The sequence below is a fragment of the Chelonia mydas genome, chromosome 16, assembly GCF_015237465.2.
Source record: "Chelonia mydas isolate rCheMyd1 chromosome 16, rCheMyd1.pri.v2, whole genome shotgun sequence".
Taxonomy (NCBI): domain Eukaryota; kingdom Metazoa; phylum Chordata; order Testudines; family Cheloniidae; genus Chelonia; species Chelonia mydas.
The window spans coordinates 364,391-391,043 of NC_057857.1; the positions used below are offsets into that span (position 1 = coordinate 364,391).

Sequence of the window (26,653 nt, forward strand, 5' to 3'; positions counted from 1 at the left end):
GGTGATCACTTTAGATAAGCTATTATCAGCAGGAGAGTGGGGTGGGGGGAGGTATTTTTTCATGCTTTGTGTGTATAAAAAGATCTTCTACACTTTCCACAGTATGCATCTGGTGAAGTGAGCTGTAGCTCACGAAAGCTTATGCTCAAATAAATTGGTTAGTCTCTAAGTTGCCACAAGTCCTCCTTTTCTTTTTGCAAATACAGACTAACACGGCTGTTACTCTGAAACCTGTCATATTAACAACAGTTGATTAACCCTTGAGGACTCAGCTGATTGCTAGTTCATCATTTAGCAGTAAGGCATTCCCTAGGAAATATCCCACCTTTTGACTTCACCACCTCAACCAAGCTTCACAATCATCATCGCTGTGTACCAGTATTAAATTGTTTGTTTAAAACTTACACACACACAGAGTGTGTGTGTGTGTATATGTGATATATATGTCTTTTGTCTGGTGAAAAACATTTCCCTGGAACCTAACCCCCCCCATTTACATTAATTTTTATGGGGAAATTGGATTCACTTAACATTGTTTCGCTTAAAGTCGCATTTTTCAGGAACATAACTACAACATTAAGCGAGGAGTTGCTGTATTTCTTCAGCTTTGAGGCTGCAAGTGAGAGTCCTCACCAGAGATAGAAGCTGCATTTTCTCTCTTGCTGTTCTTTTTCTCTCCCCTCCTGTGTGTGGTTTTCTTTCTAGGAAACGGAATTGACCTTAAGAACAACAGCTCCAGTCCATCTCAACTAACTTCTCTTTTCCTCCAAAGGACAGTCATTCCATCTTTAATACCACCTAACAGACTGTGAGACAAGCGTGTTTCCCTTTAGCTGGAGAGTTTGGAAGGAAAAGGGAACAAGGGATGTTGTTAAAATGAAAGCCTTACTTAGTACTTTTCAAATGCTTCAACTTTTTCCTTTTCTGAATCTTTAATAAAAGGTTAAAAGGATTTTAATTGTTTGCCATGGTACTAAGCAGGCTGAGATCTCTGTAAACCAAACCTCGAACCTTGTTTAATGTTGGACTGTGATTGCCTTATGTTAACACCTTTAGCCCATGTGTATTCCATCTCAATTAATACAACAACACCTAAATAACTTCAAGAATGTTTTGTGTTAAGTCCCTTCAAGTAACAAAACTTGCCTGACCTGATGTACTGTAACTAGCATCCATAATTTCTTCAATATATTGTTCCTTCTACAGTACATGTAAGATGGCAGTGAGGTATTAGCCATCGATATTCATTTTATGATGCACAATGCTTGTATAATTTTCAATGTGTGTGTGCTGGCAAGCAGTTTTTCAAATTATACAGTACATTACAGTCTGTACTTCACTGTACAGTATGAATAGTAAAACAGCTGCTCGGAGTGTGTAAAAATGCAAAGTAAAGGTTTGGTTGCTGCTGTTGTGAACGATCACTGTTGTGATTGGAACAGACCACAGACCTGTTGAGAGGTCAGTAGGCACGTTTTCCCTTTTTATCAATACATAGCATTTCTATAGTATTTCACCCAAAGCTCTTCACAAAACGTGAACAAATTTTACCTTTATCTTACAGCTGAGTAAGTGAGAGTTCAGCATAGAACAGGGTCCCTTGTCTTGGGGCTTGTCTGTATGGAGATTTCGTGCATGGTAAGTAACAGTATGTATCGAGAGCGCCTCAGCCTGCTGCACGTAATGTGATCGTGTAGACCCTGCTGTTGCGCACTAGAATTTCCCTTTTTGCACTTTGACCTATTACGCTGTTAAACAGCAGTAGGTCAACGTGCAGTAGAAACTCCTAGTGCACAGTAGTAGGGTCCACACGGACACTTAGTGCACAGCAGGCTGGTTTACTGTAGATTTACACCCTGGCTTGCTGCACACAAGTCTGCTTACAGACAAGCCCCAAGCAAGGAACCCTGTTCTATTCTAAACTCTAGGTAAACTAAGGATTGAACTTCAGCCTTGGTAGTTTCCTTTGCTTGTTTGGGAAATGGAGACCCTTAATACTGTTGCACTGTTGCACAGTGATCTATTACCTGGGTAAAATCACAATGATAGCTATCCCAATAATTCTGTCAGTTGCTGTCCCCTCTGACCCTCCATTTGAGATTTGCTGCAACAACAGCTTTGCAACAACTCTAGTTGCACTAGTAGCAGTTGATGGGCAAAGAACAGCTCTCTGACTCCTGTTTCTCTTCTGAATTTGGTTCTTTGCATTGGTAAGGGCTAGTTCTAGGTAAATACAAAAATGGATTCACCATCTGGCCCTGTGGATGAGGGGAAAGCAGTGGAAGAGTTATTCCTTGACTTTAGCAAAGCTTTTATACGGTCTCCCACAGTATTCTTGCCAGCAACTTAAAGTAGTATGGGCTGGATGAATGGACTATAAGGTGGATACAAAGCTGGCTAGATCATCAGGCTCAACGGGTAGTGATCTATGGCTCCATGTCTAGTTGGCAGCCGGTATCAAGCAGAATGCCCCAAGGGTCGGTCCTGGGGCTGGTTTTGTTCAATATCTTCATTAATGATCTGGAGGATGGTGTGGATTGCACCCTCAGCAAGTTTGCAGATGACACTAAACTGGGAGAAGAGGTAGATACGCTGGAGGGTAGGGATAGGATACAGAGGGACGTAGACAAATTAGAGGATTGGGCCAAAAGAAATCTGATGAGGTTCAACAAGGACAAGTGCAGAATCCTGCACTTAAGATGGAAGAATCCCATGCACTGCTATAGACTAGGGACCGAGTGGCTTGGCAGGAGTTCTGTAGAAAAGGTCCTGGGGTTACGGTGGATGAGAAGCTGGATATGAGTCAACAGTGTGCCCTTGTTGCCAAGAAGGCTAACAGTATAAGTAGGAGCATGATCATTCCCCTCTATTCAACATTGGTGAGGCCTCATCTGGAGTATTGTGTCCAGTTTTGGGCCCCACACTACAAGAAGGATGTGGAAAAATTGGAAAGAGTCCAGCGGAGGATAACAAATGATTAGGAGGGTGGAGCACATGATTTATGAGGACAGGCTGAGGGAACTAGGATTATTTAGTCTGCAGAAGAGAAGAATGAGGGGGGATTTGATAGCTGCTTTCAACTACCTGAAAGGGGGTTCCAAAGAGGATGGATCTGGACTGTTCTCAGTGGTAGCAGATGACAGAAACGAGGAGTAATGGTCTCAAGTTGCAGTGGGGGAGGTTTAGGTTGGATATTAGGAAAATATCACTAGGAGGGTGGTGAAGCACTGGAATGGGTTACCTAGGGAGGTGGTGGAATTTCCTTCCTTTGAGGTCAGGCTTGACAAAGCCCTGGCTGGGATGATTTAGTTGGGGATTGGTCCTGCTTTGAGCAGGGGATTGGACTAGATGACCTCCTGAGGTCCCTTCCACCCCTGATAGTCTATGATCTGGGTCAGTCTACATGCACCTTGCTATTAGTTTGATAATCTGTCTACAGTAGACAAATCAATGCAATCTTAAACTTAACACTGTTGTATGCTGGTCACTTCCAATTGTGAAGAAAGTTCCACTGCTGTCCTTTCTCTCTCTGGTTTATTCTTCAGCAGGTCAGCCAGCCCAGAAGATGCCTACAACCACGGCGGCTTCAGCAGCCCCATCGGTATTTGTCGCCACAGCAGTTCATGCCTTTCGATAGTAAGTACCATAGTGGGCCGAGCTGAGAGTTCCCACGCTGGCCTTTCATTGCTAGAGACCTGGACTCCAATTTTCAGGTTTTATCGCAAGAGGAAAATATTTTTGGGCTAGGAAAGGGATTTTTATGTCTGTGTCCCCATTACACAAATGCCACGTGATCTGGTACAATTCTTGGGTCAAAAAAGCCTATGAATGGAACATCTGTGTTCTGCAGGTTAGGAGTACATGGTCCATTGCCAGATGTCTGGGAAGCCCAGGACTTAAGCAGTGAGGGGTGTTGCATGTTTTGATTGAGGGACAGTAATTGCACTGTTTGTGACTAACTCTGTCAGATGCTCTTTATCAATGCTAAATTCACACTTTGAAAACCAGAGTGGGGAGCCTAGTACTAAAACTGTACATTATGTCGGTCTGTGTTCTGCTGTGGAAAGATGACTCAAGTTTAAAAAACACCAAGATTTAAGTTCCCTATGACTTTTTTTGGGGCAAGCAAAAAAGATTGAGCTCTACTGAGTTAAGGAGACGTCAGTCTGACATAGAATCCTATAGGAAGTGGTCCTTGGATACCAAAGTGAAAAGCTCCTCATAAACACCAAAGAAATGTGAAGAGGGAATGGATTTGCAGCTGACTATCTTACTTTGCCTTTCAGCACAAATGGGCAGTATGTGAAGCAAGGCAAGTATGGAGCAGCTGTGGTGGGGAACCATGCTACCAAAGAGGTGAGAGAAGCTGCATTTCTCTTTAACATACTCCTACCCTAAAAGCGCATCTTGTGCAAAACTGAATTGCTTCTCATTTCTCATGTTCTCATTTTTAGCACCATTCCTGTTTGGTAATTTCCAGCCCTGTTAGGTTTCTTGTAGCTCAGGTGCTGAGTCACCAGCTACTTTTGCAGCTGCACCTGTTCTCTGAGCAGTCAGCAAGGCTACTGTAAATAGATTTTCCCACCTGAGACGGAAACGCATTAAACAAGGCGGAATGTCTATCCGTTGCAGTCTTTTTACGCAAAAGCTATTTTGGTATTCGTTTGGATGCCTTCAAACTGTGAACCTGATCTCAGATCCATTAGCAAATACATATGCATATCCCTTATAATTGAGTTCATGTAAACAAATTGATATGAATTATGCTCTTTGACCTTTTTATACAAAAAAAAATCAGCTATACGAGTGGAGCTGCATTCAAGAACTATCTGCCACTCTAAGTGTAGAACAAAGGAGTATTTAGCAAGCTATATTAAAAGAAATAACCTAAATCCAATCTGCCCTTGATCTGGTGCTGCCTCTTACCCTGCACCCTGCTAGCTCCAGCTTCCCTTCTTCTGTTGTCTCCCTAAATGGGTGGGTTGGTCGGTTGAATGGTTCTTACAGTAAACTGACTTTTGAGACCTTTGGGTTGGTTTTTTTTTTTTTTTAACTTCCTCCCCCAAAAAATTCTCGGCTGAACAGGGAAGTGGAGGGCTGGCCAGGCATGAAAGGGAGGTGTTTATACTACCTTTAAGGCTCTCTCAAATCGTGCTTTCATAAAGGAATTTGTATGCACAGGTATGCAACTGCATGCTTAGCCTGCAATATTAACACACTTGTTAACCTTTGTTTGACTATTGTTCAGTAAACCAGTGATGTGTATACGTAATATTGCTAGAGAGCCACTAGCCTTTGCTACCTGATCCATCAGAGAATTGAGGAGATCTTTTCATCTTTCAAAGAACAAAAAAAGCGTGGGAAATTGTCAGACTGTTGATGCAAAACTATGGCTGCGTGGTTAATTCTCAAAAGTCAAGAAATCTAAAAGTTATAGTTGAACACCCATCCTTTACCATATCCCTCGCATATAGGTAGTCTTATGTGCTGAAGGGTTCATATGTTCTAAGGTCAGATGGAATTATTGTGGTCATCTAGTCCAAGTGTAGACAATGGGCAGACCACGGGCCAAATCTGGACCACCACGCTCTTTTGAAAGGACCCAAAAATCTTTTTATTTTGTTGTTTTCTCTGGAGTCTGGACCTTGACTATACCTTGACCAAGAAATTTGGCCCTTGACAAAAAAATAATTGATTACCCCGATCTAGTCTGACTTCTGAAGGTGAAATCACTTGCCTATGGTCACCCAGCAGGTCAGTGATAGGGTTGGGAATAGAACCCAGGTCTCCTGAATTCCAGTCTAGTGCTCTATCTGTTAGGCTGCACAACATCTAGAGGAGACTGTGACCTAAACACAGGTCCTCTAGACAGCTCAGCTACCCTTACAGCTGTGCTGTTAGACAGCACAGTGGGAGGAAGCAGGATACAGAACAAGAATCAAAGCTGATTTGGTATAATCAAAGCAAGGTGCATCAGCAAATGAATATTTAAGAGCTGTGAGGTGAGTTTCCAGGCCAAGTAAGTGTGTATGGAAAAGTGTTGAAACTATATGCACATTCTGCACGTGCTGTAATACAGAAGTGCATAGATTCATGCTGAGTACAGTACAACCTGCTATTTACATTTCAGCAGTTAAACTTCATTGCTTTGAATGCACCTACTGCTGGTGCATTTGGCAGACACAGTAGCATTAGGGCCATAGTTTATCTCTCATAGTGCACACCAGAATTTCACAGACGGGAGGTTTAATTTTGTTTTTGTTTTTCCCCTCCTCCCTCCCTCCTTGTGGAATCCAGTATAAGATCCTCCTTTATATCAATCAACAGCAGCAGGTCACGGTTGCCAGGATCCATCCAGGGTTTGTGCTCACGGTAAGACTCTGCATTCAGAAATCTTTTTTTGGTAGTCATATTTGTTTGTCTTCACTTAAGCCTGGTCTACGCTACAAATTTACATTGGTATAACTATGTAGTTCAGGGGTGTGAAAAAAAACCCAGTGTAGGCAGTGCTGTGTCAACAGGCAGGCTTCTCCTATTAACCTAGCTACCGCCTCTTGGGGAGGTGGATTAACTGTGCCAAAAGGAGACGCTCACCCACTGACACAGTAGCCTCTTCACTGAAGCAATGTTTTAAGTGTACACCTGCCCTTAAGCTTCTGGTACACTGTACTCTGTACAGCAGCTAGGAGTTATCACCTTCCCTCTCCTGAAATGTTGTCCTAGGTCTCTCTTGGCTATAGATTGTAAAGTCTTTGAGACAAGGCATGTGACTCAGGCCTGGTCTACACTAAAGGGAAAAGTCAATCTAAGCTACACAATTTGAGTTATGTGACTAGTGTAACTCAAATTGACGTAGCTTAGATCTACTTACCGCGGGGTCCACACTACGCAACATCGACAGGAGACACTCTTCCATCGACTCCCCTTACTCTTCTCGATCAGATAGAGTACAGGAGTCAACGGGAGAGTGATTGTAGACAAGCCCTCATTCATATTTTCTAAAGTGCACCATGAATTCAAAATGTTGTATAACTGTTCTTTCTCCTCCTATCATAAATTGCACAAGGAATTCTTTCAACAGTAGATCTCACAGCAGTATACAGTGGAGATAAGCCTCATTTTACAGAACAAATTACATTGCTTTGCTTTTCTTGTACACTTGCAATGGGATCAAAGAAACCCAAATTCACATATGTCCTAGACTTTACTTAAATGATTATGGGAATGGAAACAAACAAACAAACAGACCCTGTTTGATGAAGAGAGGGCAAGAAAATGCCTAAGCTCTGTGTGAAATCTGACCACATGTTTGTCTTTCAGTAAGAATTTGCTAGGTTTTTGCAAGCCTTTCTGAAAGTTTCCATTTAACTTTTTCTCCAATTGCAGAGAGAACCAGAGTCCTGAATAGGTTAAAAATAGCTATGAGTAACAAGCAGCAGGAAAGATGACAAGCCACCTCCATCCCCTTATTTGATTTCAGAATAATTCCTCTTTCCCTTTAGCTCCATAATCCATTTTCAGCAAGTTTGTGTTATAAAGCAATTTCAGTCCATGGGTAGAATCAGGTGTTTATAAACAAACATGGAGCCAGATCAGTGATCTTACTAAAATGTTTTGCCAGTGCTGACGGCATGGGATCTCAGTAAGAAATTCTAAACTAGATTCTATCCTGTTTTAATATTGACTTAACAACTATCGCCAAAACTTTCAAACCTGGTATCACAGACCAGAGCCTGTGGATCTATCCCCAGCCTGTAACCAGTCTCTTGGGAGTGACCCCTTTAACGTACCGGGCCCCAAGGACCCAGGCAATTCCTCCAACACTGGGCCTCCAGCAGCAGAGATCCTTGTCTCTTTCTTCATAGATCCCTGCAGCCAAGTCAGACCCCTGCAGGAGGCTTGTAGTGTACCCCTTTGGGGTGCAGTGCTCTCACTGAAGATTTACAGTGACACAGGCAGCCTTTTCAAAACAAGGTAACTATTTTAGTTGCCTGGCTCACGCACCAGCTTAAAATCCTTAGATTAGCTGCAAGAGGCAGAAGTTACACCATAGTCCGTCCTGGCCAAGTCAGTGCCATCAGCCAAGTTGTGATGGACTCTATCCCTTGCTCTAGTTCTCTGTACCCTTTGTTTGCCCAGGTCAGAGCTGTTGTGTCCGTCCAAAAGGCAGCCGTTATTCCAGCCACCGGACACCTCTTCCCCTTTGTTCTCTAGTTCAATTCACATGTCCTGCCTGCTGGGGTTTCCTGGTGTTAAGTGTTGATTGTTCAGTTGCTGTGGGGGGATTGTGTCTTCGGGAGAGAGAGGGGGGTATCTCTTTGTCATCCTGCAACCTTTGTTGATTTGGGTCAGTTTCAGCTGCTTCTTTTAATTACCCGTTCAATCCACTCAGCCAGCTAGACTGCGTGCACACACATACCTGTGTCTTAGTCTGTCCTCAGAGCAAATTTAATCCTTTTCCTCCTACTGGGCAGCAACGCAAAGTATGGAGGGACACAAAAGTACACATAAGATTCATTTAAAAAACAAACAAACAAAAAAACCTCCAACTGTCACACTTGGGTGCCTAAAATTAGACTCCTAAATTCATGGTTATGGACCCAAATTGAGATAGCTGCTCAGCACTTCTGAAAAATCAGCCCATCAGCTCCCACTGATTGTGGGAACTAGGTACGTTCTGCATCTCTGAAGATCAGGCCGCTCATGCTCAATGGCCTAAATAGAGATTTCCTAGCCTAACTTTAGGCATCCAGTTTAGGAAATTGTGGCCTATATGAAGAACTTTGTAAATCATCTATTTAACAAGTTCTGAAGCATTTTTCTTCAGGGTACTGATCAGAGGAATAAAGGCTAACTTCTGGCATCTGAGCCTGGTTCGTTTTTAAGCAATAAAACTCCTCTATCTCATTTCAGTAGATTTTTATCATAATTTAAAATCCAAGTGCTTGAACACATTTCTAATTTTGATATGGGACTGATTTCTTTTTCCATAGGTTCAGCCCAACAACTACAGTACATTTTATGATGATCAGAGACAAAACTGGTCAATCATGTTTGAGTCAGAAAAGGCAGCCATGGATTTCAGTAAACAGGTAATCTTCTTAATCCAGCAGGCTGCACTCTTGCACTAACCATATCTATGCTGTTGGTGCTGTATCATGTTCAGAACAGCAAACAAAAATCATGGTTGCTCACAACTTGCTAAGCTGCATTCTTAATCAAAGCCCAGTTCAGTCTCATCTCCCCACTAAAGTAAAACTGAAATGCATATTGCAGCTTTGTGAATGTGCTGAGTTCTGGCTGAGCTTTGATTAGCTGGCGTTCTGTTTGGTTCACTTGAATACAGGGTAGCATGTCTCAAATTGTGACACTTCATACTTCTGTAGCGCTTTCATCACAAGATGTTAGTGTTTTAAAATGTTAATTAAACCCATCAACACGCTGTTGTGAGCTAAGTGGTTTTCTCATTTTACATATGAGCAAAGTGCTGCATAAGGAGATGAAGCATCAGTAATGTCCACATGTGTAAAGTCTATCAGTAACACTTTGGTCTCACTGTATCAGTAAGAACCTATCAGATATTGCCCGTCTTCATTCTAAGTAGAATTTGTTGTGCTGCTGCAGCTGGCCACAGACAAAAGGAGCTAATGTTCGGACTTCCTTTGCAGTTATGCATTGCTAAATGCAACAGCATCCCTTCACTGGACTCGGTAGTGTACCAGGATCTCGTCGTTGGAGAGGGGCAGGGATTGGAAGTCGGAGACTCTCTGGAGGTTGCCTATACCGGTTGGCTGTTCCAGAACAATGGGCTTGGACAGGTAAACGGCTTTTACTACTAGAAATGTTTTAATACTAACCCTTCTCAAATTAAGTCATTGGAAGAGACCGTAATCTCAACACCATTGGATGGGCAAAGTATTCTCTCCATCACAACTTACTTTGTGACAGTGTCAGTCACCAGTCCTGAGGACCTGTGACTAAGAGGCACCCATGTCTCTTAGTTTGCCCTGAGAGCAAACTTATTCCTTTCCCCCACACTGGAAAGCAATGCTAAATATAGGGGAAACTGAGGTACACATAGGATTTGTAAAAAATATTACAGAAAATTCCCTTCATAAATTCCTTTGAGTATTGAATGGTGAAGATAGATACTGGTTCCATACGTGCTCAGGAAGAGATGATCAAAATTCTTGTGACCTGTTAAATATCCATGTTGGATATTAAAAATAAAAGAGCCATGAAAACAGAACTAGTCATCCTAGCTTTGAAAATGGCTTGACCGGGCATCAGGCGTAACTTTATATCTGCCATCAGAGCCTCTTTTCTCTAGAAACTTAGGAATGTTTGAAGATGTTACTCTTAAACCACAAGTTGTGCTTTTGTTTAGTAACTCATTCTTAGGAAAGTGCTTTGAGGGAGGTGAGGAGCATCTTATTCCTAAAAAGTCAGCTGCTCATGCTATGTGGGAAGAATGCTTTTCCTCCAATAAGGCATGCAGATATGGTCAATAAGGTGACTTCATTTCTTCTTTGGGAAGCAAGTCACTAGGATGTCAGCATAATGTGATGTTCCCATGGTCCTGTGGCTCGTGATCTCTGCTACTGTATAGAACAGGGATCAGCAACCTTTGCACGCAGCCCATCAGGGTAAGCCCCAGCGGACCGGGCCCGTTTGGCCGAACCTGCGGACACAGCAGGTAAACAATCGCAGCTCCCACTGGCCGCAGTTCGTCGTCCCAGGCTAATGGGGGCTGTGGGAAGGGCTGCCAGCTCATCCCTCGGCCCGCACTGCTTCTCGCAGCCCCATTGGCCTAGAGTGGCGAACTGTGGCCAGTGGGAGCTGCTATTGGCCAAACCTGTGGACGCAACAGGTAAACAAACTGGCCCGGCCCGCCAGGGGCTTACCCTGACTGGCCACGTGCCTAAGGTTGCCGATCCCTATGGAAGATCCAGGTCTAATTTCCTTTCCTTGCTGTAGGACACTGTCATCTGTCCACTTAAATTGGTGGTACATAAAGCAGAGCACTAAGGTTACACAGTTGTATAACGGTTTACAGAAGTTAAAATCTAGTTGTATAGTAAACTCCCAGAGGTCACTAAGCTAGCAACAGTTGGCTGGGCCCATTGTACTATTGCTATGGCAATCTGGCTGTGTAGCATTTAATTTGATTCACTCTTGCCCAAGCTGTAGAATTTAAAATTGCTTTTCAAGCCTAAGTCTCCAGTTACTGCATGCCTACAAAACTGTCAATGTGCAGTTGGTTAGAAATTTTGGGCATGCTATGTTTTCTTCCCCCTCCCCCCATTCATTAGCATTCATTTTTGAAGTTACCACACTGGGAGACACAAGTGGTGGTAGGTATTTATGAAATAAAGGACATTGTGCTCTATTTTTTTTTTAAACATTATTTACTAGTTTGAATACTGCTTTACAACTGCAAACTTCATCAGCCCCATGGTTGGAAATCCTAGTGATTGTACCCTGTTAACTTCCAATTCCATAGGTGTTTGATTCAAACGTCAACAAGGACAAGCTGTTGCGTCTGAAGCTGGGTTCTGGAAAAGTCATTAAGGTAGAACTTCTGGCATTTTACCTTCATCTTCTGCGTACTAAAGTCTCGGATCTTGGAGGACTTCTGAAAGTTCTGTCTAGATTCACACAAACCATAATAACTTCTGTTGTATTTTATGATAGTATAAGACTTGTGCTTGCATCAGTGACATGAAAGAAATTGCTGACTTTTTAAAATCTCTTCTTTCCTTGTTTTGCACAGCATCTTGCATCTATACTTATTGTCTTGACTTCCAATAACCAAGCCTCCTTGTTCTCTGTCGGTAGTAGAGAGAGCGAAGTCCATAGAACTTTCCTGTGCAGTAGAAAGGAAGCTGCCTATTTGAAAATAAATCTTTATATCAGAAGATGCCTTGATACTTTTCTGGTGGCAGCACTTTTACCCTACACAGCTTCCAGAAAAGTAGCTTCCTTGTGAGGAAACTCGGTCCAAGAAGAACTTATTCTGTTACGTTTATTCACGTGTAGATCACTTGAAGCTGTGTGGGGATTTTATGAAACTCCTCTGAAGACAACCTCTGCATCATGGCACCCCCTCTGGTCCATCAAACTGGTGCAGATCTGAGATTCTTTCATGGTCGGGGAGGAGGGACAGTTTTTTGTCTACTAGGGGCTTGTCTGTGCGAACACTTAATTTGGGGCATAAATCTACCCATGCTAGCCTGCTGTGCCCTAAGTGTAAGTGTCTGCGTGGACCCTGCTGCCATGGACTACAGAACTTTTAGTTCACGGCAGCAAGATCCACACAGACAGTTTAGTGTGTAGCAGGTTAGCGTGGGGTAGATTTACACCCCAGCTTGTCCATGAACTGTTTGTGTAAACAAGCCTCAGGATTTCAAAACCAGTTTTTCCCAATTTAAACTTTAATTACTGCATTAATAGTAATCTGTACTAGTCCTGTGGCAAGCTGCCACTAATTGAAGACGAATTCTGTCATCTCTCTGTTTTAAATGCATATCTGCATGTTAATCCAGTAGCTGATACTGCTATAAACTGACTCTTTAATTTGCTCCATTAACTTCTACATTTCTCTACCCATAATCAGTTTCCTTAAATGCTATGTCTAAACCTAAGCATGGCACTTAATTGGCCAGATAACTAACATACAGCAGAAGTTACCAGAGGTTACTCTTTAAAGTATCCAAGTGTTGACCTGTGAAAACTATGGATATGTCTACACTCAAACCACTCCAGCAATACAGCCGCAGCTGTGCCGCTGTAGTGCTTAGTGTGACCATTATCTATGCCAATGGGAAAGGTTCTCCTGTTTGTGTAGGTAATTAATCTCCCAGAGAGGCAGTATTAGGTTGATGGAAGAATTCTTCCATCAACCTAGTGCTGTCTTCCACTCGAGGGGGGTTGGCATAGCTACGTCACTCAGGAGTGGGTTTTTCACACCCCTGCAAGACGTAGCCATGCCAGTGTAAGTTACCAGTGTAGGCCAGCCTTGAGTTACTATGCAAGGCTTCATCCAAGCTTCTGGAACCCAAATAGAGGTCTTGGAAGCTGGCTGCATCTCCGTATTAAAGATGGCAGCAGGTGCAATCTGCTCCACTGTTTGTATGTTAGGTGTTGTCTCCTGACGCCTAGAAATTAATATTGCTACTCTTAATTGGATATCATGGGTCCTCTACTCTAAAGGTTTTTTATCCTAAATGGAGCAACGCTGTATCCCCAGGGCTTTACAAGAAACTCTTCAATATGCATACTGGAACCTTTATAACCTGGCCTAGAACAGGCTCATCAGAATGATTGCAGATATTTTTGTGTCACTGAGTCAGACTGCTGCTTACAAATCAATTTTCTCTTCTTTTGTATTTCTGAAATGTAAAGGGTTGGGAAGAAGGGATGATGGGGATGAAGAAAGGGGGGAGACGACTTCTCATTATTCCTCCAGCATGGGCTTATGGGTCCCAAGGAGTAGCCAGTCGCATTCCTTCTGATTCCACCCTGGTTTTTGAGGTGGAAGTTAAGCGGGTGAGTGTCTCCTTCCAAATATATTTTTGTACATCTGGTTTGGGCTGTTGGTTGGCAACACTTCTGTCATTTCTACCTGTAAAGTAACAACACCCCTGTACATGAAAATTCCAACATAGTTAGAAGCTTCTATATACCCAGTAAAATGTCAGGATAAGTGCAAAGATATAACTGCATTACTAAGACACATCTGATTTGAGGTATCTTTCTTCCACTTGCATGTAAGATGTCCAGGAAAAAATAAATCTAGCCTTCATCAGGTTATTAAGAGTGAGATGGAGAGGGAAACTTCAAACCTATAATTCTTAAATAGATGTAAATTTTCACTCTGCAGCAAATGATAGTGTGATGAACAAAACATTGGCCAGAAAGAAGCAGAATACTAAAGAGTTGTTTCAGGACCCAGAACAACAGGTCTGTGTGTAATACCTTCATCGTGGTTTTCTTAGGTGAAGCTGGTAAAGGAGTCTGGCACTGATGGGCAGAGTATTGGTTCTAGGGATTCTTCTGCATCTTCCCCAGTATCCAATTCGGACAGCTTCTCCGCAGACCCTGTAGGATTGCCTCCTTCGACAATACCTCTCAAGCCTGGGTAAGAAAATAAGGAAGCAGAATGAGCTCAGAGCTCCTAGAACTTAGTATTTGTGAAAATACCTTTAAGACCCAAACTGATGGCAACCCCCTCTTGGTATTATCACTTCCTCATCAATTATTGAGAATGGACCACATCCACCCTGATTTAATTGGCCTTGACAGCACTGATTCTCCAATTGTAAGGTAACTCCCTTCTCTTCACATGCCAGTATATTTATGCCTGTATCTGTAATTTTCACTCCATTCATCTGAAGTGGGGTTTTTTACCCACAAAAGTTTATGCCCAAATATATCTGTTAGTCGTTAAGGTGCCATTGAACTCCTCGTTATTTTTGGGGATACAGACTAACAAAGCTACCCCTCTGATACTTATCATCAATGACTTGTGTATTTTGCAATTCCACAGTCATGGAATTTGCTACAGAATAGTGGTCCAGAATCTCTAAGCTGTCATATATGGTTACAAATAGCTTTCCGAACATGAAGTGTTGAAATATCTTATGATGGAAAAGTGAAGTTTTGCTTGTGGGGACTACAGTTCACGGGTATGTTCAGCGATTTAGAGATGTAGCATACTCTTCATCAGTTCTTCAGAGATTTTTTTTTTTTTTTCTAACTTTAATCCCAACATATATTTATTTCCTCTCTGCAGAGAGCCAGCTGTTCGGACCAAGTCTAACTCTATAAATGAACAACTAGCAGTAAGTGTTGCTTTAATTAATGTGAAACGTACACAGGAATGTCCAAATATTTAAGTCTTGCCCAAGTTATTAAAATAATGCTAAGGGCCTATCTGAAATGCATGTAAGCAAAGCATGATCTCTTTAACACTTCTATTGTGTTACCCAGAAGCCTCACTTGGGATCAAAGCCCAGTTTTGCTGTGTGCTGTACAAACCTGGGAAGGCTTAGTCCTTGTCCATTCAGAATTAAGATTGAAACTTTGTCCTTAAATGAACAGCAAGAGTTTTATACTGTAAACTAAGCTCCCTGGATCACTAGTGGAATGTGTCAGTATATGCAGCCTAAAATAATAGATTTAAAAAAAAGTTGGATAACTATTGTCTGTCTGTAATATACAAGCCCCCTGGGGTTCATGATTTCCTTAGAATAGCCAATAACCTCTACTCTTCAGGGAATTCTGCACCAAAAAATTAAAAATTATGCGCAGAATATTTCAAAATTATGCAAATTTTATTTGTCAATATGTCACAGCATGGCAGTGGAGAGCACAGGTCACTGGCTGCATTGAGGTGGGAGATCATCCTGAAGCCCCCACCTCATCTGGTACAGAGACTCAGCAGTGAGGTTCACCTGATCCTGACACAGTGCAAGGGCTGGGCCTGCCCCTCTGCGCCAGGTGCACCAGGTGTGGGTGGGCAGGCTCAGCCCAGCAGGATCCAAGTGTGGAGGGGCTTAGTGTGGGGGGGATCCAGGTGTGGGGTGAGAGGTTGCGGTGTGGGACAATCTGGGTACAGGCGGCTCAGTGGGAGATCTGCATGCATAGAGGCTCATTTGTGGGGTTCCGGGTGCAGGGGCAATGGCACTGTGCAGGGGATACTGGTGCAGGTGATTGGGGCTGGGTATGGGGAGATAGGGTTCTGTGGAGGGGGAGGTCTGGCTGGGTGGGACTTGGTGGGAGGGTCTGGATGCTGGGGGAGTGGTGCTTGATGGAGTGGGGGTCCAGGTGCAGCTGGTTGGGATCAGTGGAGTGGGGGTCCGAGTTCAGCTGCAGAGTCAGCGGAGCCGAGATAGATGGCCTCCTTCCTCTGGGCAGCTCTGCGCTTGCAGAATGAGTGGGGGCAGTGGCATGTAACCTCGTGTGACCCCCTCCCTCCCTCCCCCCGCTTCCCTTTGCTTCCCTGCTGTTTTCTGCGGGGAAACACAGGAAATCTGCGGGGGGGGGGGGGGGGGGGGGCACGTTTTGTGCAGGTACGCAGTCCTGCAGAATCCCTCCAGGAGTAAACCTCATGGGAGCCTGAAACAACTCTGTCCCCTGTGTTCAGGGGCTTTGTCATCACTGACGGTTTGAAAGAGAAATGCTAGTCTTAACTCCTCCTTCGCTTCCCAGTGGCCTCTCATTTGGTAAATTGTTTTAAAATGTTGCATCTCTCATCCTGTTAATGGTTAGGGGCATATTCAGTAGCTCCATACTTTAGAAAAGCTTTTCATTTCATCTTGTCCAGTAGCATAAAGGTTATCACTTGAGGGTCTGGTTCTCCCCCACTTCCCTGGATGAGGCCATGTCTACTGAAGTTAAAGCAACAGTTTCAGCCTTGAATCTGACTGACTTGATCCTATACAAGGAGAGCTTGAGGATTTCTCTGTCATTTTTAGTTGTGATGTGGGGAACTCAAGGAAATATGGGTCTATATGCTTTTTTAAAAACATTTGTACAATGGCCCTAAAAGGGTAATTTTGTATTTAAGGGTGTGGTTTCTTTGGCTCTGTGGGTGCTAATAGAACTATAACTGTCTTCTCATATGTACTGATCAGATACCATGGTGATAGTCAACTTAATACTCCTTGCTATCCATTTTATTTTTGCAGCCCTCAGAAGTAAAGCTTGTTAGCTGCAATAGTGTGAGGTGGTCTCCTATGTGCTACAGAATAGGATGGGCTACTGTCAAGAAATCTGGGCTCCTTTGTATCCGTTATGCAGATGGAGCACAGTCATAGAATGAAGGAGTTGGTTAACTTTGAAAATCAGTTCTAGGAGTTCAGGCATGAAACTCTCCATCTTTTGCAGTGGTGTTGTAGCCATGTTTGTCTCAAGCTATGAGAGAGACAAAGTGGGTGATATATCTCGTATTGGACCAACTTCTGTTCGTGAAAGAGACAAGGCTTTGGGTTTCACAGAGCTCCTCCTCAGGTCTGGAGAAGGAAACCATAGTGTCCAAGCTACATACAAGATGGGACAGATTGTTAAGCATAACGGATTCACACCTGTTGTAGAAGACAACTTAAAATTAATACTTCTGCAGTTGTAGGATAATGGAGAATTAGTAGGCAGCAGTGTGTTATAAGTTGTTGTAATGGGCCATAAAACCAGTCTCTCTGTCAAGTCCATGTTCTTGAGTGTCCAGCAGAATTATGAATTTAAGGTCCCAAGCTTGTGTATTGAAGGTGTCATGCAGGTTTCCTTTAAGGACGTGGACTGAAGTCAGTTATGGAGTGATTGCTTTGTGAAAAGTGTTTGCCAGTCAGTGACAGGGTGTTTTGTGTCTTATTTTTCTGCATGAGTTCTTCTGAGAGCATGGTGACTGTCTAGTTTCACCCATGTAGCTGCTGTTGGGGCATTTGATGCACTGGATGAGGTACACCACTTGTGATAGAAGTGTATAAGACCTATGAATCTAGAATGATGTGTTGTGTGGGATATTGATTATTGTAGAAGTGGGGATATGGCTGCAGGTTTTGCATCTATTGTTTTGGCAGGGTCTGGTGCAGCTTTGGGTTGGTGTGTCTTGGTCTGTGGGCAGCTTTCTTCTGATGATTTTGCAGAGGTTGCAGGGTTGTCTGAAGGCCAGAAGAGGGCATCCTGAAAGAAATATTTCCTGGATGTGGTCCCCATCAGGTATGGGTTGTAATTGTTTGATACCCCATATAGGTTCTAATGTGGGGTGGTAGCTGACAAGTAGGGATATGCATTGGTGGGTTTTTTCTGTATTGAAGCAGCTTCTCCTGCTGTATGTGGGTGGACTGATCCATGTTGCAATCTACTTCTCTGGTGAAGTGTCCTTGTTTGATGAAGGCAGTTTTAAGTGTGTTAAGATGTGTATCTCAGACTTCCTCCTAAGAGCATATTCTGTGGTACCTGAGTGTCTGTAGATAACAGATTTCTTGGTGGGTCTTGGGTGATTACTGGATTGTGAAGGTAGGTGTGGTGATCCGTGGATTTCCTGTGTATAGTTGTCTGTAGGGTTCCATTGCTGAAGCTTATCCTGGTGTGCAGGAAGCTGGTGTTGGTGTGGAAGAGAGAGTTTGATGGATAGGGGATGTGGTCATGGTGGTTGAAGCTGTAATGGAAACTATGAAGGAGTTTAAGTTGTCTGTTCAGAGGATGAAAATATCTTTGATGTATCTCAGGTATATTACTGATTTTTGTGTTGCATTTTTCTAGATGTTTTTCCTCAGTACCCCATAAAGAGAATGGCATCTCGGGGACCCATCCTAGTACCCATGGCAGTTCCCAGAGTATAGACAAAGTGTTTGTTAAATGTAAAGTTATTATCAGTGAGGATAAAATGGATGAGTTTGGCGATGTTTGGGTTGGATTTCTATGTGTGGTCCATTGTCTTGTGGAGACAGTAACTCCTCACTTTATCGTCCCAGTTAACGTTGTTTCGTTGTTATGTCGCTGATCAGTTAGAGAACATGCTTGTTTAAAGTTGCACAATGCTCCCTTATAATGTTGTTTGGCAGCCACCTGCTTTGTCCACTGCTTGCAGGAATAGCAGCCCATTGGAGTGAGCTGGTGGGGACTTGGAACCAGGGTGGACTGGCAGCCCCCCATCAGCTCCCCTAAATTCCCTGTGCAGCAGCCACCCAGCAGGCTATCAATTGCTGGGCAGTTCAGGTGTCCCTCCCCCCACTGCTGTGTGCTGCGCCTGCCCTCTGCCTTGGAGCTGCTCCCAGGAGCCTCCTGCTTGCTGTGGGGGGGAAGCGGGGTGCTGATGTCAGTGTCCCCCTCCCCCTGCTCCTGACCCCCGTTCCTGTACCGCATCTCCACAGAGCAGGGACGGGGACAAGACAGGGCTCAGGATGGAGGGAGCTTGCTGGCAGCAGCTGCTATCTCAACTTGCTGATCTGCTTAAAAAGTCAGCGTACTTAGAGTGAGGTCAGCGTACTTAAAGGGGCAATGCACGTTTCTCTCTCTCACGTGTGTGTTTGTCACACACATGCACCCCTGGCACTTTGGAAAGTGGAGGGAGCGGTGAGCTCCAGTGGGATAGCATGGGTTCATCATCGCGTTCGGTTTCCACAAGGAATGTTTGCAGCCACTGCCATTCTGTGTCTCCTCCCTCCATTCGTGCTGCCTTGTAGAGTGTGAGGCTACATTAACAACGTGTTAACTCTTGAGGGCTCAGACAAGTGCTAGTTAATCATTTAGCAGTAAGGCATTCCCTGGGAAATATCCCACCTTCTGACGCCACCACCTCAACCAAGCTTCACAATCATCATTGCTGTGTACAGTATTAAATTGTTTAAAACTTACACACATACATACACACAGTATATATGTGTGTGTGTATATATAGTCTTTTGACTGGCGAAAAACATTTCCCTGGAACCGAACCTAACCTAACCCACCCCTTTACCTTAATTCCTATGGGGAAATTGGATTCGCTTAACATCGTTTCGCTTAAAGTAGCATTTTTAAGGAACATAACTACAACGTTAAGTGGGGAGTTACTGTATTTGAAGCAGGCAGCAATTCCATCATGATGATTTTGGTGTATAGGGAGATTGACATCCATGGTGGCAAGGATGGTGTTATAAGGGAGGTTGTTAATGTCATGGAGTTTCTGGAGGAAGTCCGTTGTGTTCTGAAGGAAACTGCCCCTTGTGTGGTGAGTGGTGTGAAGGTGGCTTCTGTGAGTCCTGATATTTCTTCAGTTAGATATGATGGCTTTGCCTGGGTTCCCTTGTTTGTGTATCTTGGGAAGCATGTAGGAGGTCCCTGGGGTTTGTCCCTGGAGGATGAGGTTGTAGAGTTGTTTCGGGAAAGATATTTGATTCCCTTCAATTCCTATGTGAATTTTCACAAAGTGAATACTTTGTATCTGACCTCTGTCATGTTCTCAAAGAAAATCTGCACACCTTCAAAAGCTATGCTGCAACATGTGTACATCTTATGCTTAACAATCTGTCCCACCTTGTATTTAGCTTGGATGCTTTGGTTTCCTTGTTCCGATCTTAGGAAGAGCTCTGTGAAGTTCATCCCATCCACCAACAGAAGTTGGTCCAATAAAAGATATTACCTCGTCCAGCTTGTCTCTTTCTATCTTGTTAATGTGTACAATAGATAGCCATACAATACTCATGACTGTAAAATCAGATGTAAAAACAGTATATTAACTCTATTCTCTCTTTAACTAAAGTATTATCTAAAGGACCAAAAGATCTCGGGAATTCTCTAAATACAGAGACTTTCTTCATTTGATACCTGGAAAAAGACTGAACAAAGCTTCTGCAACCGAGTCAATATATAATTCTGGGCTCTATAGAACCATAGTAATCCGGGTTAGTGTCAAGAGAGCACTGAAAAATGGGTTAAAAGATACGGAGACAATGTAATTGCAAATGTTTCTTCCAGAATCCTGATGTAGCAAAAGCAAAGCTGATTTCTCGGATGGCTAAAATGGGACAGCCTATGCTTCCTTTCCTTGCAGGAACAGCAGGCACCCAGCTTGACTCCAGTGACTCAGAAATAGAGGTGCGTCACCAAGCACTCATATTCCTTAAAGTAGGCGTTGATATACATCCCAGGCTGTGCGAGAACTGCTGCTGAGTGCACAGTGGCTGCTCTGCCTGCCTGCGGGATGACTGCTCTGTCAGTGTTTCACTTGTGCCTTTTTGAAGCTCGTGGGTCACCTTGTATGAATGAAATTGTTGACATTCAGTTCCACATGAGGCTAGCATTCCTGTCAAGCTTAAATTCCCTGTCTCTACGTGGGTGCATTGCTGTTAATCATATCTGGTCTTAGGAATAGCTTTTATCCAAACTTTTGGCTAAGTTGTTAGCTCAGTAATACTGACTGAAATCCGTGAATGTTTTAGGACCCAAATACATTGAGAGGAACAGCACAGCCTGTCTCTTCATCCCCCAAGAGACCTTTCTCGCAGCCAGCTCATGCAGTACTTCCTCAGTTGACAACACAAGGTAATGAATTGGTCTGTTTGGGTTTGATAGGTAAAAACGGCACTCGTGGACTGGCATGTTTAACCATTTTCTGCTGCATGAATGGTGTGTTCCTTTAAGGAACTGAAAAGAAGACGTGACTTTTGAGTGACGCTCCCATCACTCAGCTCTCCAGGAGGCTGAGTTATTTAGGGTGCGTGTTCACTGCAGTGTCAGTTCTAGTTATCTGCACTGAAGTTACTTCTCATGAGTTAGTCTAGCTTGAGTGGAAGAGGACCACAAAGCAAAGTAACATTTGAGCTCTTATGTCCATACTGGCACTGCACTTGTCTGTCACTAAGACTTCGGGGGGGCACATCCCATGGCTCGCTGAGCTGCTGTAGGAATTTTCCCAATGGATTGTGGGAGACTATCTCTGTCCTTTCTGTGTACATGAGGGGGAGAGAAGGGGAATTAGGGGAAGGCATTTGAGGACTCGTAGCACTCGAGTGGAGCTAGCTGGCTTCCACACTGCAGAATTGTAATGTTAACAGCTGAGTTGTGTTCACTCAAGTTTTAACCTTGACCTCCTGGCAGGCCAGACAACTTGAGTTAAAAACACTATCACATTTGAGTTAAGCATTTCTCTGTGTGGAGAGAACTCAGGTTAGGGGCAAACTCTTGCTTGCTTTGCAGTGAAGACAGCCCCTTAATCTTCCTCAGATGGATTCACTTAGGCAAGATTGTGGGCAGTCTCACATTAGCCTTGGTCTGTTCAGTGTCTGTAGTTACTTGAATCATGTAGGGGTCCCATACACTTACGTCAAGTAACTTAAGCAACTGAAAATGACTGTCAGCAGCAAAGGATAGACTTACTGTGCTAGATATCTTCTCTTGTTCCTTTTCAGTACCTCAGCCATCTGTTTCTGGGCTCCAAGCACCCTCTGCTGCCTTAATGCCTGCAACCCTCCAGTCCCATTCAGCTCTCCCTGGAAGTGCACAGAGTTTTCAGGTATTGAAATCAGACTAGTGGAGACCTCTGATGTATGCTCTTCTCCATTGTTGGGAAGAGAGGATCCACAAGTGGAATAGAGGAGCCACCCAAAGAAGGAGCCATCTAACCAAACTGAAGGACATTGAAAAATCCGAGGGCTCAGAGAGAGAGCCACAAGAATAATTAAAGAACATAAGAACAGCTATACTGGGTCATACCAAAGGTCCATCTAGCCCAGTATCCTGTCTGCTGACAGTGGCCAGTACCAGGTGCTTCTGAGGCAATGAACAGAACAGGCAATCAGCGAGTGATCCATCCCCTGTCATCCAGTCCCAGCTTCTGGCAGTCAGAGATTGCGGGGGACACACAGCATGGGGTTGCATCCCTGACCATGTTGGCTAATAGCCATAGAATCATAGGACTGGAAGGGATCTCGAGAGCTCATCTAGTCAAGTCCCCTGCACTCATGGCAGAACTAAGTATTATCTAGACAATCCCTGTTAGGGATTTGTCTAACACGCTCTTAAAAATGTCTAGTGATGGAGATTTTCACAACCTCCCTAGGCCATCGATGGACCTATTCTCCATTAACTTATCAAACTCTTTTTGAACCCGGTTATACTCTTGGCCTTTACAGCAACCCCTGGCAATGAGTTCCACAGGTTGATAGTCCATTGTGTGAAGAAATACTTCCTACCCATTAATTTCATTGGGTGACCTCTGGTTCTTGTGTTATGTGAAGGGGTAAATAACACTTCACAAATGGTGTGGTGAAAATGATAAGGATTTTATAGACCTCTGTCCTATTCTCCCCCCCTGCCCAGTCTCTCTTTTCTAAGATGAAAAATCCCAGTCTTTTTAATCTCTCCTTGTACCGGAGCTGTTCCATACTTCTAATCATTTTTGTTGCCCTTCTCTATGCTTTTACCAATTGTAATGTCTTTTTTGAGATCAGGTGACCAGAAGTGCATACAGTATTCATGGATTTGTATAGTGGTATTATGTTTTTCTGTCTTACTATCTATGCTTTTCCTAATAGTTCCTAATATTCTGTTAGCTTTTTTGACTGCTGCTGCACAATGAGCAGATCTTTTCAGAGAACTGTCCAAGATCTCTTTCCTGAGTGGTAACAGCTAATTTAGACTCCATCATTTTGTGTGTATGGTTGTGATAATGTTTTCCAGTGTGCATTACTTTGCATTGAATTTCATCTGCCATTTTGTCACCCTTTGTCACTCTTCGCAGTCAGCTTTGGACTTAACTATTTTGAGTAATTTACTATTGTCTGAAAACTTTGCCACCTTACTGTTTACCTCTTCTTCCAGATCATTTATTATTATGTTGAACCACACTGGTCCCAGTACAGATCCTTGGCAGACCATGGTATTTTACCCCTCTCCACTGAAAATTGACCATTTATTCCTACCCTTTGTGTTCTATCTTTTTCAACCAGTTATCGATCAATGAAAGGACCTTCCCTCTTATCCAATGACTGCTTACTTTACGTAAGAGTCTTGGGCAAGTGATCTTACAAAAGGCTTTCTGAAAGTCCAGGTACACTATATCCACTGATTCACCCTTGTTGACACCCTCCAAGAATTCTAATAGATTGGTGAGGCATGATTTTCCTTTACAAAAGCCATGTTGACTCTTCCCCAATATATTGTGTTCCTCTGTGTGTCCAAGAATTCCATTCTTTACTATAGTTTCAACCAATTTGCCGGGTATTGAAGTTAGACTTGCTGACCTGTAATTTGCCCGGGTCACCTCTGGAGCCTTTTTAAAAAAAAAAAAAAAATTGGTATTACATTAGCTCTCTGCCTGTCATCTAGTGCAGAAGCTAATTTAAGTGATAAGTTACATACCGCTACCACTCTGAAACCTGATACCACAGTTAGTAGTTTTGCAGTTACATATTTGAGCTCCCTCAGGACCAGATGGTATTTATCCAAGAGATCTGGTGACTTATTACTGTTTCATTTACCAATTTGTTCCAAAACCACCTCTATTGACACCTCAATTTGGAACAGTTCCTCAGATTTGTCATCTGAAACGAATGGCTCAGGTGTGGAAATCTCCCTCACATCCTCTGCAGTGAAGACCAATGCAAAGAATTCATTTAACTTCTTCTTCTTTAACTTCTTGAGTGCTTCTTTAGCACTTTGATCAACCAGTGGCCCCACTTATTGTTTGGCAGGTTTCCTGTTGCTGATGTACTTACAAAAACTAAAACAGCAATTTTTGGTGGGTTTTTTTGTTTGTTTGTTTTTTTGCTCATTGCTCTTCAGATTTGTTTTTGGCTTGCCTAATTATACTTCCACGCTTGATTTGCCAGAGTTTTTTCCTTTCTATTTTCCTCAGTAGGTTTTGATTTCAAATTTTAAAAAGTTGTCTTTTTGTCTGTAACTACCTCTTTTACTCTGTTTAGCCATGGCAGCTTTTTTTGGTCCTTTTATTTATTTATTTTTAATTTGGGTTATACTTATAGTTGGAGCCTCTATTATAGTGTTGTTAAAAAGTTTCCATGAAGCATGCAGGCATTTTACTCTTATGACTGTTCTTTTTAATTTCCATTTGACTAGCCTCATTTTTGTGCAGTTCCCCTTCTTTGAAGTTAAACTGTGGTGTGTTTCTTTGGTATTTTCCCCCTACAAGGATGTTAACTTTTTATTACATTATGGTCTGTTATGTAGTCGTTCAGCTATATTCACCTCTTGGACCAGATCCTGTATTCCACCTATCTGTTTCCCCCACCCCTTAGTTTAAAAATGCCTCTAGACATTTTTTAATTTTACATGCCAGTACTCTGGTTCTGTTTTGGTTTAGATGGAGCCCGTTCTTCCTGCGTTGGCTCCTCCTTTCCCAAAAATTTCCCCAGGTCTCAATAAACCTAAATTCCTCCTCTGAACTCCATCTCATCCACTCATTGAGATGCTGCCGTTCTTCCTGTCTAAATGGCCCTGTGTGTGGAACTGGAAGCATTTCAGATACACTACCATGGATGTCCTGAACTTCAGTCTCTTACCTAGTGGCCTAAATTTGGCCTCCAGGACCTCTCTCCTACCTTTCCCTATGTCACTGGTACCGACATGTACCATGACCACTGGCTCATCCCCAGCATTGCACATAAGTCTGTCTAGATGTCTTGAGAGGTCCTCGACCTTCACACTGAGCAGGCAACATACCATGATGACTGAGAGAACCACAAAACCCAACCATCTATATTTCTAATACTCTAATCCAGGGGCGGGCAAACATTTTGGCCTGAGGGCCACATCTGGTTTCTGAAATTGTATGGAGGGTGGGGTGGGGGAGGCTGTGCCTAATAACATGCGTCTCCACCTTCATGAGAGGATACCAACTATGGTATCATTTCCCTCCATTCCACCTTGATGTTCTCCTTCCCCAAGACTTTCATCCTCCTCAGCAGCACAGAGGCTGTCATGTGGGGAGTGGGACTTCTCTATTGTGTTCCGAGAGTCTCATCTATGTGCCTCTCTGTCTCCCTTAACTCCTCCAGTTCAGTCACTCAGCCCTCAGGGCACGTGCAGGCTCTTGAGACTAATCTGCCACTTGCCCACAAGGCAGGTAATAATACATGCTGCATTCAGTGCAGTAAACTAGATAGCCTCTACTCTGCTGTTGGACTTGTGCCTGCATTATTTGTACTCTTGCAGGGTTTTTTTGTGGATGTTTTTTGTGGGTGGGGTGTTAATTGGCGTAAATTTAGAGAACATTTACTAGGTGCATCTCGCTCACACGCTCCCTTGAAAAACTCCTGTTTTGGACTAAATGGAAAGTCTTTGAGTTAATAGCATTTGTGACACCCAGATGCTTCAGTTCACTTACATTGAGTGAGGAAAGCTTGTCAGAAGAAAAGTTATTTGGGTTTTGTGGTTGTCCTACCTAGAGATGACCAAAGTGAATGGGTTTTATTCTTGTTCTTCCTTAAAAATGGCTTCAGTGACATTCGCTGTCTTAGCATCCATATTTAATCTACAGATGCTCCACTCAGACCTTGTTTCTCAAACTTCATCCATAACAGACATTATAGAGAGTAGCATGTAACTGAAACTGTTAGAACAAAACAAAACGAAGTGTCTTCTTCCCTTAGCCGTATGCGGGAATGGCATATGCCTATTCACAAACTGCAGCTGCTTCCCAACTCCAGCCTGTAGGACAGATGTATCCAGCACCTTTCCAAGGTATGTCAGGAAAATGTGCACCATATGAAATCTCTCAGCTGCTCTGATGCATTGTAAATTAATTTTTTGTAATATTCACACAGGACTGGAAGCAGACATACACCCATCCCGTTTAGAGCCCTTACATCTGCTGGCTCAGTTTTATGTTGTGCCATGTTTGTTTTTTTAAATGCTGGATAAGGACAAATGATACTTAATAATTCAAATTCCGCCCCTGCCCCGCAAGGTGCACTCAGGGGAGGGACTAATATGGGGAAAAAATTCCTGAGATCTATTCCCGAGTGTGCACATGGCTAGTGACTCTAACATAGTCACTTAATAATTTATAATGAAATTTAATAATTGTTTATCCTGTTCCATGTGTTTTAAACATTTGGCAGCCGAAATGACCATCTATAAATTCCTACATGGGGAACAAATATTTAACAATGAGCTCTTCAATCTGATAGAATGGTGTAACAGGCCAATG

The 26,653-nt window shown here is 43.1% G+C and overlaps 1 protein-coding gene across 23 annotated transcripts in view; it reads left to right on the forward strand.

The window, feature by feature from the left end:
- The window catches only part of FKBP15 (FKBP prolyl isomerase family member 15), an 85,982-nt gene that overhangs the window by 19,418 nt on the left and 39,911 nt on the right, over positions 1-26,653 (forward strand). For 14 of the 23 annotated variants that reach the window (XM_043530624.1, XM_037879437.2, XM_043530617.1 and 11 more), the window contains exons 3-15: positions 3,546-3,636; positions 4,287-4,356; positions 6,298-6,372; positions 8,994-9,092; positions 9,669-9,818; positions 11,504-11,572; positions 13,405-13,548; positions 13,998-14,140; positions 14,795-14,843; positions 20,461-20,580; positions 20,925-21,027; positions 21,894-21,997; positions 26,094-26,184. In XM_043530624.1, the coding sequence (XP_043386559.1) occupies positions 3,546-3,636; positions 4,287-4,356; positions 6,298-6,372; positions 8,994-9,092; positions 9,669-9,818; positions 11,504-11,572; positions 13,405-13,548; positions 13,998-14,140; positions 14,795-14,843; positions 20,461-20,580; positions 20,925-21,027; positions 21,894-21,997; positions 26,094-26,184 (1,308 nt within the window). Of the gene's footprint in view, positions 1-1,564; positions 1,639-3,545; positions 3,637-4,286; positions 4,357-6,297; positions 6,373-8,993; positions 9,093-9,668; positions 9,819-11,503; positions 11,573-13,404; positions 13,549-13,997; positions 14,141-14,794; positions 14,844-20,460; positions 20,581-20,924; positions 21,028-21,893; positions 21,998-26,093; positions 26,185-26,653 lie in introns of all 23 variants that reach the window. The other 9 variants (XM_037879438.2, XM_043530619.1, XM_043530629.1 and 6 more) reach the window with 3 other exon arrangements.